The sequence below is a fragment of the Dreissena polymorpha genome, chromosome 7 (assembly GCF_020536995.1).
Source record: "Dreissena polymorpha isolate Duluth1 chromosome 7, UMN_Dpol_1.0, whole genome shotgun sequence".
NCBI classification, from domain to species: domain Eukaryota; kingdom Metazoa; phylum Mollusca; class Bivalvia; order Myida; family Dreissenidae; genus Dreissena; species Dreissena polymorpha.
Genome location: NC_068361.1, coordinates 96,955,701 through 96,968,532, shown reverse-complemented (window position 1 = coordinate 96,968,532; position 12,832 = coordinate 96,955,701). Strand labels below are relative to the sequence as shown.

Below are 12,832 nucleotides of genomic sequence, written 5' to 3'. Positions count from 1 at the left end.
TGACGACGACCAGAAGACAAAGTTTTGCATTTAATACCTGTCTTCTTACCTCAACGGTAAAGGTTACATTGAGGGCAAATGTCAAAAATTGCCGTAAAACAGCTAGGACAGACTGTAACTTTGTAACCCATTTGTAAGTTTGAAATGATCACAAATTAACACCATGAAGAGACAGCATGTCATGAGTATCAGATGTCGTTCTTCCTCCAAGATGAAGGTCACATTTATAATTAAAAAGTCAAATTTTACCATAAAACAGCTTTTATAAACTGCAATTTTATAATTAATTATGCAATCACTTCCACGAATGTTCAACATGAGAAGACAATATTTCGTGTGTAGCACCCATCGCATAACATTTAAGGTCAAGGCCTCTATTGAAGATCAAATATATTTTTGCCACTAAGCAGCTTGTTCGGACTGTAACTTCATCTTTAACAATTCAATTTTAAAATAAATGTTAACAAATGGTCACCAAATGCTGACAGAGTGGTTTTTAAACAACTGTCTCCTTAACTAAAAGGTCAATGTCACATGTGAAGATAAAATATTAAATTTTGCCATCAAACAGCTTGGTAATACTGTAAATTCATTGTACATCATGCAATTTAAAAATAATTTACCACAGATGTTCACTGTTTGGAAATGGCATCTTCCTAACCCCACGGTCAATGTACAGATAACAACTTCATCATTTTTCATGCAGTTTTAAAATAACATACCTAAAATTTCACACTTTAGGACAAATGCAGAATTTGTGAAAACTGTAACTTCTAGAAACAATTTCTAAGATCTTTTATACAAAAATGTTTCACACACAAGTCCTATTTTTCTTCTAGCTATGGGCAATGCCACACTAAAGGTCAAAGGTATATATGGGAATGATGCAGATTGTGCAATAATTACTGCTATTCTTGACAATTTTGTCATCTAGATATAGTTTATAAAAATGTACTTACACATTATTTTTCAATACCTAAGATTACTTTGCAAATATGTATTTTGTATCCACAATATATTCCTCGTTTTTTAGCTCACCTGAGCACAATGTGCTCATGGTGAGCTTTTGTGATCGCCTTTTGTCCGTCGTCCGTTGTGCGGCGTCAACATTTGCCTTGTTAACACTCTAGATGCCACATTTATTGCCCAATCTTCATGAAATTTGGTCAGAAGATTGGTCTCAATAATATCTTGAATGAGTTCGAAAATGGTCATCTTAATTGTTATAGTGCTTACCTGTAAGGAAAGATAGATTTATAGATTCTGTTGTTATTCAGGTCAACACAAAACAATCAAGGTTGCAGATGCTTGAAAACATGAAGTCGTTTGGTTACGATATCTACAAAACGCCTATACCTTTTACCATATGGTATGGTATACTGGTAACTCGCGTGGTTTCCTAACGAATTTGAGATCAAAGGTTCAAGGGTCTTATTCACAGTCTTTTACTATTTAAACTGTTTTCTCCGCAGACCATTTTCTTCTTTCATGTTGTCTATAAAACTATGAGCTACGATCATAATTAGTATGCAGGTTACACGGGAGGAATGATGAAGCTTCTCAGGTCAAGGTCAAGGTCTTAGATGAAAGTGATATGAACAACGTTTCCACAGAATATCTTTAAATAAATATACTGGTTAATCTAGAGGGAATGAAGGCTCCTATTGATTTTTAGATCAAAAGTCAAGGTCAAAGGGACATGCAATATTAAAAATCTCTTAAGCAAGTGAACGTATAAATATATTGGCTAAAGGTTGATGGACATACAGGATCCTTCAAAAATGTGTTGCTATTTATTACTTTTATAACCAAGATATATTACATGTACTTTTGGGTTATGAAAAAATGTTGTTTTTCCAATGTTTAATCTGAAATCATACAGACATTCGACCTGGGAAGTAACACTTTATTTCTTACTATGTAGAAAGTTTGTTATTTAACAGACACCCGGATATATGAACATTTAACTTACATGGTACTAAATATGTTTCCCTGTATAGACACATACCACTTTGCTTGAATACCAAATTGTTTTGACAGCACATGCATTTGTTTTCCTGTGTGATGATGAGAACATGCTACATGGTAAACAAAAATACGCTGAGTAAATAAGTTTCAACATGTTTCTTTTCAGCTTACCATCATTCCCATCCGTTTGTGAAAAGGGACACCGGTGGTATGTAATTTTAACTTACCTCAGCAAAACGTAAATAATGCTAACAGTTATCATTTGTGAGCGCCTTTTGTCGGTTAAATCTCAAGCCAAGCTCGTCAATATTAGCTTGTGAAAGCTCGTGAGGCCACATTCATTGTCCACTTATGATCTTAATGAATTTATCACACTGATACGTAAGAAAAGTTTTTAATTGGTATTGTGGGATTCAAGGCAAAGTCACTTTGTTAAGATGAAGGAACATGTGAAATTATTCACAACTCACCTTTTTTCAGCTCACCTTCTATCACCCTATGTCCGGAGTTTGGCATCATGCGTTGTAAGTTGTGTGGTGTCAAAAAACTAGGTAACCAACTAAAATATTTGAAAAGCCTAGTTACTACTGTAGCTGCTGTTTTTCTGACGCAATCGTGATGAAACATGATCAGAATGTTTTATAAATATAGAGGCTGGATTTGAATATGGGTTCTAGAACTAGATGAACAGGCCAAACAATAACACAAAAACCTAGTTACCACTATAGAGGCCGCATGTATGAATAAATCATAATGAAACGTTGTCATATGGTTTGTTTTTACATTAAGGCCAATTTTGAATCTGGGTCGCTTGTCCTCAATATATAGGTTAACAGATCAAATCTAAGATAAATATTTTAAACCACCTTGAGGCCATGTGTATGACTCAAGTACGATGCATGTTGGTTGGAATTTTTATCTTGACAATATCAAGGCCACGTTTGAATCTTGTCACCAAACTGTGTCACCGATTGAAATCTTAGAAAAACCCTTGTCACTATATAGGCCACATGTATGACTCAATCTCTATAAAGCTTGATCATAATGTTTTAAACGAAAATATCTAGGCCTAGTTTAAATGTGGGTCATTTGCATTATCAAACTAAGTCATCAGGTCAAATCAAACAGGACACTATTGGCCACCCTATGTAAGCCAGATTTATGACTCAATACTGACGAAACTATCTCAAAATGTTTATCTTAATTATTTTTAGGCCAAGTTTGCATCTGGTTCCAAAACTAGGAAGCCAGGGCGAATCTTAGAAAACAAATTTTTACCACTCCAGAGGCCACATTTATTACTAATCTTTATTTCTAACCTGGGGCGGTGAATGCAAATCATTAGGTAGAGGCCACATTTATGATTCAATCTCGATTAAACTTGGTCATTATGTTACGCACGACAATGTCAACTATACTAGCAAACAGTAAAATTCCAGCAACTCTATTAGTAAAGAAATTATTGTTTATATCGATTACTTTTATAACAGAACACCAACTATAACAATCAATGATCAAAACTGGGATCACTGCCGTGGAACGGTCAATGTTAAGATTGGGTGTTTAAACCGGTTTGAGTATTAGCCAAACCTCACACTGTATCCAGAATTAATAAAAAACGTAGCACGCATCTTAAACGATTTTAATCAAATGTACCTTTGCAGACTGAAATTTAAATCTGAATTCCAAAGCGAACACCGCGCTCATAATTCCAGTGTACAAGTGTCGTTAGCATCTAGAAAATAGCGGGGTGTAGTATATATTATGTTAAATTTTTGCCAAGCGCTTCGAACCAAGCAACATTAATTAAACTCTTTAAAAAAGTACAGGATGTTTCTGTGCATTTTTAGAACTTATACCCTTAAAAAATGTAAATGTAAATGATAAGCCCCCAACCGGTTTGCCCTCCGTCTGTCGTGTCTGTCCGTCCGTCATTCAGTCCATCTGCAATTCCGTATCCTGCTTCAATTTCTTTAAATAACTGAAGATAAATGGATGAAATATAAGTTATATTGATTTAGTGCAATTAAAAGACAATGCGCGATCTTTACTGAAGATACATGGATGAAATTTAAGGTATATTGAATAACAGTAGAGTAAGCGATTGTGTTCCGCAAGGTTGCGATTAATAGCGATTGTGTTTTAAACCGTTTTAAAGCTTTGTTAAGCGTTTGTTTGCGATTGTTTGCGCTTATTTCATTGCGCATGCGTAGCGATGAAAACCGATGAAAAGGCGGGGCTTTTGTGCACTAGATTTAGATATGTCCCGTTTATAGATTTAAAGCACGCCGTATACGCATGCGAAAAAAGAAAACCCGCGTTTTTTGTTGTTTTAGCTCACCTGAGCACAACGTGCTCATGGTGAGCTTTTGTGATCGCCTTATGTCCGTCTTCCGTCGTGCGGCGTCAACAGTTTGCCTTGTGAATACTCTAGAGGCCACATTTATTGTCCGATCTTCATGAAACTTGGTTCGAAACTGTCATGCTTGGTAAAAAACTAGGTCACTAGGTAAAAAAAAAGAAAAACCGTGTAAACACTGTAGAAGTAACATATGATGCCCAATCTTCATGTAACTGTGTCAAAATGTTTGTTTAAATGATATGTTGGTTGAGTTTTAAAATTGTTCCGGTCCGTTGAAAAACATGGCCGCCAGGGGGCGGGGCAGTATTCCTTATATGGCTAAAGAGAAACCTTGTGAACACTCTAGAAGTCACAATATTTGCCCAATCATCATGAAACTTGGTCAAAACATTGGTTTAATTGATATCTCGGACGAGTTTGAAAATGGTCCAAATCGGTAAAAACACATGGCCGTCAGGGGGCGGGACAGTTTTCTCTATACATGTATGTAAATAGTGAAAACATGTTATCACTCTAGAAATCACATTTTTGGTCAAATCTTCATGAAATTTGGTCAGAACATGTGTGTTTTTTCTGGATATAACTGTTGAGTTTGAAATGGTTCGGGTCGGTAAAAAAACATGGGGGGGGGGCTCATTTTCCTTATATTTATATAGTTAAAAAAGCTTGTGAACACTTTAGAAGTCACATTTTTTGCCTAATAATCTTACACAATTTCTAAACATCGATTTTATAGATTTCTCAGACGAGTTCGAAAATGGTCATGATTGGCGGAAAAACTATTTCCGCCAGGGCGTGGGGCAGTTATCACTATATGTATATAATGATAATGTGAACAGTCTTGAAGACACATTTTTTGCCCAATCTTCATGAAATTTGGTCAGAACATTTGTTTCCTGAATACGACAGTTGAGTTCGAAAATAGTTTGGATCGGCAAAAAAACATGGCCGCCAGGGGGGGGGGGGGGTCTTTTTCCTTATATTTATATAGTAAAAAGCTTGTGGACACTCTAGTTTCCTGATTTTCTGGCAGTTTTGTCTGAGCTTTCCTCTTCCTCCCTGCTGATTTATCTCTTCCAGACAGTAAATGAAAGGTTGTTATCTGATTTTTTTGTGAAAGGGCATGGCCTTTTTTGAGGGGAAAAAATCGCGCGAAACGCCTGATTTTGGTGGAAAAATTAGCGCGAAACGCCGGATTTTGGGGAAAAAAATAGCGCGAAACGCAGGATTTGGGGGGGGGGGGAAATAAGGAAAGTCTAATATAATGAATTTAACATATTTTACTGTTCTTTAAACAAATTCAAGGCAACGAATAATTTAAATATGCAATTTTTCTATTTTCTACACTGGATCAGGTTAACTTACATATTAAAAGATTTTAAAAAATTGGTGTAGGGGGGGGGAGAATATGAAATCTATGGGGAAAATTTACGTGCTGATGGGGAAAAATCCGAGGGCAAAGGGCCTTTTTTTTCGGCGGGTCATAAAGAAGAAAAAAAAACTTGCATTTTGTGATGCTTTTGTTATATAACTAAGAAATATATCTGCAGATTAATGTAGATTTTTTAATTTCTATATTTTCTGTAGGTTTAAGCCTTGGAATCCAATGCCAGAAAGGAAGTGATCTCAGATTTTTCTATTTATAAAATGGGCAGTTACTCTTATTCAGGAATTTGAGAGAACTCTTTATTCATCAACATACTAGTATGCTCAAGATACTCTCCATTAAAGGGTCCACATTTTTGCTAAATAAACTGGGTTTTATTGTTTAATACCATAACCCACATTATCAAAGATTTGTGTTTTAAAACGGATTTATTGATTTTGTAATTGGAGAAATAATTGCAAGGTGAGTCTGAAAATAGTTCATGTTTGTTTATAAACAAGGCTCTCAGGGAGTTGGTCGATTTGTGTATGTCTACAGTTGTTTATAGTGAAACATTGTGAATACTTTTATTCACATGTTTAGTTCAATCTAAATGACACTTGCTGAGTGCAAATGATGTTATCATATCTTGAATAAGTTTACTCGATTAGTTTTAATAATATCATCTTCAAACATGGTGACAATCTTTATGAGCATAATATTTTTTGCTCATGGTGAACTTTTGTGATCACCTTTTGTCAAATGTCTGTCTTCCGTTGTGCGTCATGAATATTTGCCTTGTTAACACTGTAGCGGCCACATTTATTGTCGGATCTTCATGAAACTTTGTCAGAAGATTTGTCCCAATGATATTTTGGACGAGTTCAAAAATGGTTTAGGTCTGTTGAAAAACATGGCCGCCAGAAGACCATTTGTTGTTCATTCTTCATGAAACTTGGTTGGAACATTTGTTCCATTGATATCTTAGGCTGGAAAAGACAGGTCATTTCTTTTTATCTCAGCTAAGCGACTTTGGGCCTTTCAGGCCCTCTTGTTTATCAAATGCTCGGTAGACAGATTTGTTGTCAACGTATAAGTCTGTGTTGTTGTTTTTAGTTAATAGTGAAAGTTATCCTTACGTTCAAGGTTGGGTACTGTATTCCCTATCCAGTCGCTACACCTCCCAGACGTTACACCCCTAGTCTTTACATCCTTTAAGCCTGGACTTTACACCTCTCAATGTGTAGTCATTACATCTCCCAAGATATTGATTAGATTAGTAAGGTGTGATCACACCTTCCAATGGATAACTTATGAACTACTGATTGGATTTGTCATGTAAGATGGCACTGATGAGGTAAATGGTTGCTCCAATTATTTAGTTGAGCAGCCATCATATGGAAGTTTTGCTTTTACATTACAATATAAGTTATTTATTTGTAGGTGTGATCATAACCACTAACTTCTTACTATCTTTGCTGCATGTTATAGATAAAATTAATTTAAGTAAAATGTTATGGTAAAGTATACTTTATTCATTATACCCCATTATATAAAGGAGTCACTGTGTCGGTCGGTCGGTCTGTCGGTCTGTCTGTCCCGAAATTTCATCCGATCTTCACCAAACTTGGTCACAAGTTGTATCTAGATGATGTATAGGTCAAGTTTGAATATGGGTCATTCCGGGTAAAAAACTAGGTCACGGGGTCACCTAGTGTGTTTTAAATCCAAAGTTTGCCCGGACCATTACTATGTCATTTAACGTTAGATTTTAAAATAACTTGGTACATTTGTTCACCATCATGGGACGGTGTGTCGTGTGAAAAAAGTACGTCAATATCTCAAAGGTTAAGGTCACACTTGGAGTTCAAAGGTTAAATGCTTGCCCGGGCCATAACTTTATCATTTATTGCGATATTTTAAAATCATTTGGCAAATGTGTTCACCATCATTGGACGGTGTGTCGCGTGAAAGAATTACGTCGATATCTCCAAGTTCACGGCTAAAAAATGGGCATAAATGAGCTTGTTTGGGCAATAGCTATGCCATTCATTGTGAGATATTAAAATCATTTGGTACATTTGTTTGCCATCATTGGACGGTGTGTCGTGCGAAAGAATTACGTTGATATATTCAAGGCCAAGGTCACACTTTAAGTTCAAAGGTCAAAAATGGCCATAAATGAGCTTGTCCGGGCCATAACAATGTTGTTCATTGTGAGATTTTACAATCATTTGGCACATTTGTTCACTGTCATTGGCCGGTGTGTCACACGAAAGAATGACGTCGATATCTCCAAGGTCAAGGTCACACTTTTAGTTTAAAGGTCAAAATAGCGATAAATGAGCTTGTCCGGGCCATAACTATGTCATTCATTGTGAGATTTTAAAATCATTTTGCACATTTGTTCACCATCATTGGACGGTGTGTCGCGCGAAAGAATTAGGTCGATATCTCCAAGGTCAAGGTCACAGTGTGAGTTCAAAGGTTAAACATGGCCGTAAATGATCTTGTCCGGGCCATAACTATATCATTCATTGTGAGATTTTAAAATTACGTGGTACATTTGTTCACAATAATTGGACAATGTGTCATGCGAAAGTATTATGTCGATATCTTCAACGTCAAGGTCACACCTGGAGTTCAAATGTGAAAAATGACCATAAATAAGCTTGTCCGGGCAATAACTATGTCATTAATTGTGAGATTTTAAAATGACTCTGTACATTAATTTTGTTTACAGTCATTGGACGGCGTGTCATGCGAAAGAATTCAAGTGTTCAAAGGTCAAAATGGCCATATATAATAATGGCATACTAATTCTTAAAAATCGCCATTTAGATTTTTTTGTTTTGTGAAGACAGCATGCAAAATAGTCTGTGTCAATGCGGCACGTGGGGGTATACGTCCCGTCTGTGACAAAGCTCTAGTTGATCCAAATATATAATCCATTAACAGAGAACTTTAAAAAAAATGCAATCATGCTAACATATTAAAACAATGATAATAGCTTAGTTTGATTGAGAAAATAGTTGCCTAAGGTAACTTTTTAAATTATTATTTAATGAACATTCAGCAAAGAAAATCAACCCTATAAAGAATATGATCACATTTTTGGTGGGCCATATTATAGCCTTTTACATGGAGTGTCAAATACTTGTGAAATTTTTTTAAGATTCGTGTGAAATTCTTTGAGACTGGAGTGCAGCAAACAATGTGACAGACCATCTTTGTTGATCCAAGAACTGCCAATTAGTCAGTGACACATACCAGAAAAATTATGAATAAATAAATCACAATCTTAATTTATATAAATCTATTATTATAAAAGTGTTTAATATAAAAATACTCTATTTACAAATATGTTAACTAATTTTTAACCATTTTTTTACTTTTTATTTATTTGAAATTAAAACAATCACTTGAAAAACACTTTACAAGAATTCTAAATTGATAAATAATTAAAATTACACAGTTTTGTGACCAATCAATCTATTTTACAATATAATATAGTTATATAAGAACAAAGAGTATATTGCTTAATCATTAGTTAATGAGTGATATTTAATAGATTTTATAAAGAAGTGATCAATTAATATTTGATTTATCAAATGATTCAAATCAGAACAAAAACCCTCCAAAACAATTGGATTAAATTTCTGACTTCCAATATCAGCTATGTAAACTAAATTAAATTAATGTCTCTCAATATTAAATATATTGTACAGATCTTGACTTAAGTTATCAGTAAAATAGCAAAATGATGTTTATATTTTTAGCTAATATCATCATTGTTTTGAAATATGACATTTAACATAAATAATTATGTTTTGTTCATGTGTCTTTGCAACGAAGCATAAATCCAAGAGCTAACACATGAAAAAACATATGTTGAATGAAATATTTCAAAGAACATAACATTTACATTGAAAAAGCAATGTATGTTTGAAATATGACAATTATGCTTTGATAATGTGTGTTTACGACGGTAAATCGCGTTTATGATTATGAAATCACACAAGAACATAAAAATGTAAAATATAATATTTCAAGAAATTGCCAAGAAATCCCATTTCACTTTGAACAGTATACCATTTCTGCTAGTCAGTTTTCACAATTTTAGACAATTTCTAGACTTTATACTCAGCCGGACCGACCGTACAACCTACTCACTTATCTTAAAACAGTATCCAGATTAAGTTTGCAAATCCAGATTATTTGCAAACTTATTTTTTTGTATTAATTGAACAATTAAAATAAAATTGTGCATATGTGTAGGAGGTAATGAGTACAAACGTATAATTGAACAAAAAAGAGTTAAAATAATTTTGGAAAGTAGATTTATTTCATGATTAAGTTACCATCCCCCATGGGCGCCGGATGGGGTTTTGACTCCCCCGTTAAGAATTGCAATTCGCCCATGGAAGTTTTTTTTCCAGACGGGAGTTTTACCAATATTTTTCAAAAAATGTAATTTTAATATTATGCTTTGTTTTTTGTTCCAATGATTACACATTTTACATGCTTAAGTCATACTTGTAAGAAATATAACCTTAATAATAAAATAAAGTGTTTGTAAATGTTCTTCTCTCGTAGGGTTTTGACGGGAGCACCCGTCATACCCCCATATCCATTAAACACCCGCGGGGATTTGACAGGAGCACCCGTCAAACACCCATTTTACAATTAATACCCATGGGATTTGACGGAGGCCGCCCGTCTAATACCCGCTTACAAAGAACACCCATGGGAGTTTGACGGGAGCGCCCATATAACTTAAATACAAATAAAACACTTTTTTTAGTAATCGTATTTATGGGTTTAATTCAAAGTTACAGTCAAATTTACAGTAAACATCGCTGTAATCAATAAAATACAATACCTATTTTAGACATTTTCCAGCTTCCTAAGTTCAATAATTTCTTCCTAGAGCTACTGTGTTTTAGCTATTAAGTTCCCTATTATCGTTTTTCAAATAATTGATTTTCAATTATAATATACTATATAATATACTGTATAATATATATGTATATTGACTCATTTCATGGCCTTCAAACCAGAAATAAAACAAAAATTTGCCTGTATAGAATTATATTGTTGTTAAACGATATTTTTGAGCTAATGCTATATGGTAGCCATATGCTTTCTTTAATTAACATTGAAAAATTTTATGTTAAAATCTGTTTATCTAGTCAAATCATTGGCTTTCAATATATTTAATATTTTAAGGTCACAAAAATATGTGACAACCAGATTGATTTTTAACCAGATCGTTCAACCATCCTCATGCGAGTACCAGTACTTGCTGCTTTGACAAATGTTTGTCAAGGATTTATTTCAAAATGTAGGACTGTGGACGAACATGTTATCAAAGTTCATAAATATCCACAAATAAAACTGGCAATTTATACTGGAAACAGTTTGGATTGAATATAATCCACTTGTGTAATCGATAATTGTCCCCTATCGGTGAAACCGGAGGGGACTTATGGTTTGCACTCCGTCTGTCTGTCAGTCTGTTTGTCTGTCAGATTGTCTGTCAGTCCGTCACACTTTTCTTGATCCTGCGATAAATTTAAAAGTTTTTAATATTTTTTCATGAAACTTGAAACATGGATAGATGGCAATATGGAGATTATGCACGTCATTTCGTTTTGTTCTACGTCAAAAATTCTGGTTGCTATGGCAACAAATAATATTTTTTTACTGACAATGGTTGTTTCACCGGTAGGGGACCATATTGCTTGGCAATCTCTTGTTTTTTGTATTTTATGTATTTACTTATACAAACAATGTGTTGGTCAAATATTTTTTAAAAATCCACCAATTGAACCATGCTGAAATAATTCACACACTTAAGTGCAATTCAGTGTTGTTACAGTATAGTAGTACGCGTGGTTAATCAAGTGTACTGTAGATTATTTAAGAAATAGAAAACCTCAACCTTCGGCTTCGGTCCATATACTATTTGGGGCTGCCTGGCTGGTCACTATTCTGCCATAGGGCCTGAAGTGAGGTTTTCTATTTCTTATTTATTATATCGAACTTTTTTGTGCAGATAAATGTCAATAGAAATAAAAATAAGTAACACAATATAAATTCCATCAATATTTATCAGTTATTATTAATAATATATATATATATAAAAATAAGACATTTTTGTAAACAAAAGAAACAGTACTCGAAAAAATTGTGCGTTGTAAAACGTGCACAAATGTTACAAATAAGTTGAAATCACTAACATTTTAGCGGCCTTTATTAGATACGCGCGCATCCTCACCGGGCACTTTTCAAAATAACGGACCTGTGTAATTTATAAACGCAAAGAAGAAACAAATTTATGTGAAGTATAAAAAAATATGTTTAACTATTGACCATCCATTTTCCACGTCCGCTGCATTGTTGAGGCGTGAAAAGGCACATGTTGTGAACAATTTTGTGCATGTGTGCATTTATTGTATTTCTTAGTCCCTTCCTCACCTGAATAATTACATGACAGTGTGTGATGATGAATATGCATTATCGTGCTAATGGCAATGTGTGGACCTGGAGCTCCTGCAGTTAAGACTCAAAAAAGGTGGGAAGATATGGAGTATATTTAACTATTAAGAGCTTAATTCGATGCATTGATCTCTGACTCACTGAAAAACATATTTTAAAGCTGACATTGTCTTGTGCCACGTGGGTCAACCAGATTAACTTTTAAGCCCCACCTTGATATAATATTGTATTGTCACCACCAAAACAATTTACATTGACTCAGAATGGGACTCGAAAACTGGTTGATGGTGTGACTGCCCCAAATTGGCCTTTATTATCAGGAGATCAATTACTTGTAAATGAAAATCCATGGTAGACACTTTTTCGCATTATAATTGTTATAAATATTTATTATTTACACTATGTTGTATTGTTTGATTGTATGCTGATAATAATGAATTAAAATAAAATATTTTATGTATTTATATTTCAGCACTTAAAAAATCATCTTATCAGATGAAGATCAGTACCATATATTATTGGATCGTTGTACAATACCTGTGAAAATGCTACACTGTGGTGAGTAATTTTCAAATAAAGGGGACTTGTTCACATATTACAAATTGAACTATGTTAAAACTAAATGTCTACTGTCG

General features: G+C 34.2%; 1 protein-coding gene across 6 annotated transcripts in view; it reads left to right on the top strand.

Annotated features, from left to right (window-relative positions):
- The window catches only part of LOC127839356 (stimulator of interferon genes protein-like), a 155,095-nt gene that overhangs the window by 96,010 nt on the left and 46,253 nt on the right, over positions 1 to 12,832 (top strand). For 3 of the 6 annotated variants that reach the window (XM_052367704.1, XM_052367702.1, XM_052367706.1), the window contains one exon: positions 2,135 to 2,176. The exons of 2 other annotated variants lie outside the window; for them this stretch is intronic. In XM_052367704.1, coding sequence (XP_052223664.1) covers positions 2,135 to 2,176 — 42 coding nt within the window. Of the gene's footprint in view, positions 1 to 2,134; positions 2,177 to 12,678; positions 12,756 to 12,832 lie in introns of those variants that run through there. One more of the 6 variants, XM_052367707.1, reaches the window with a different exon arrangement.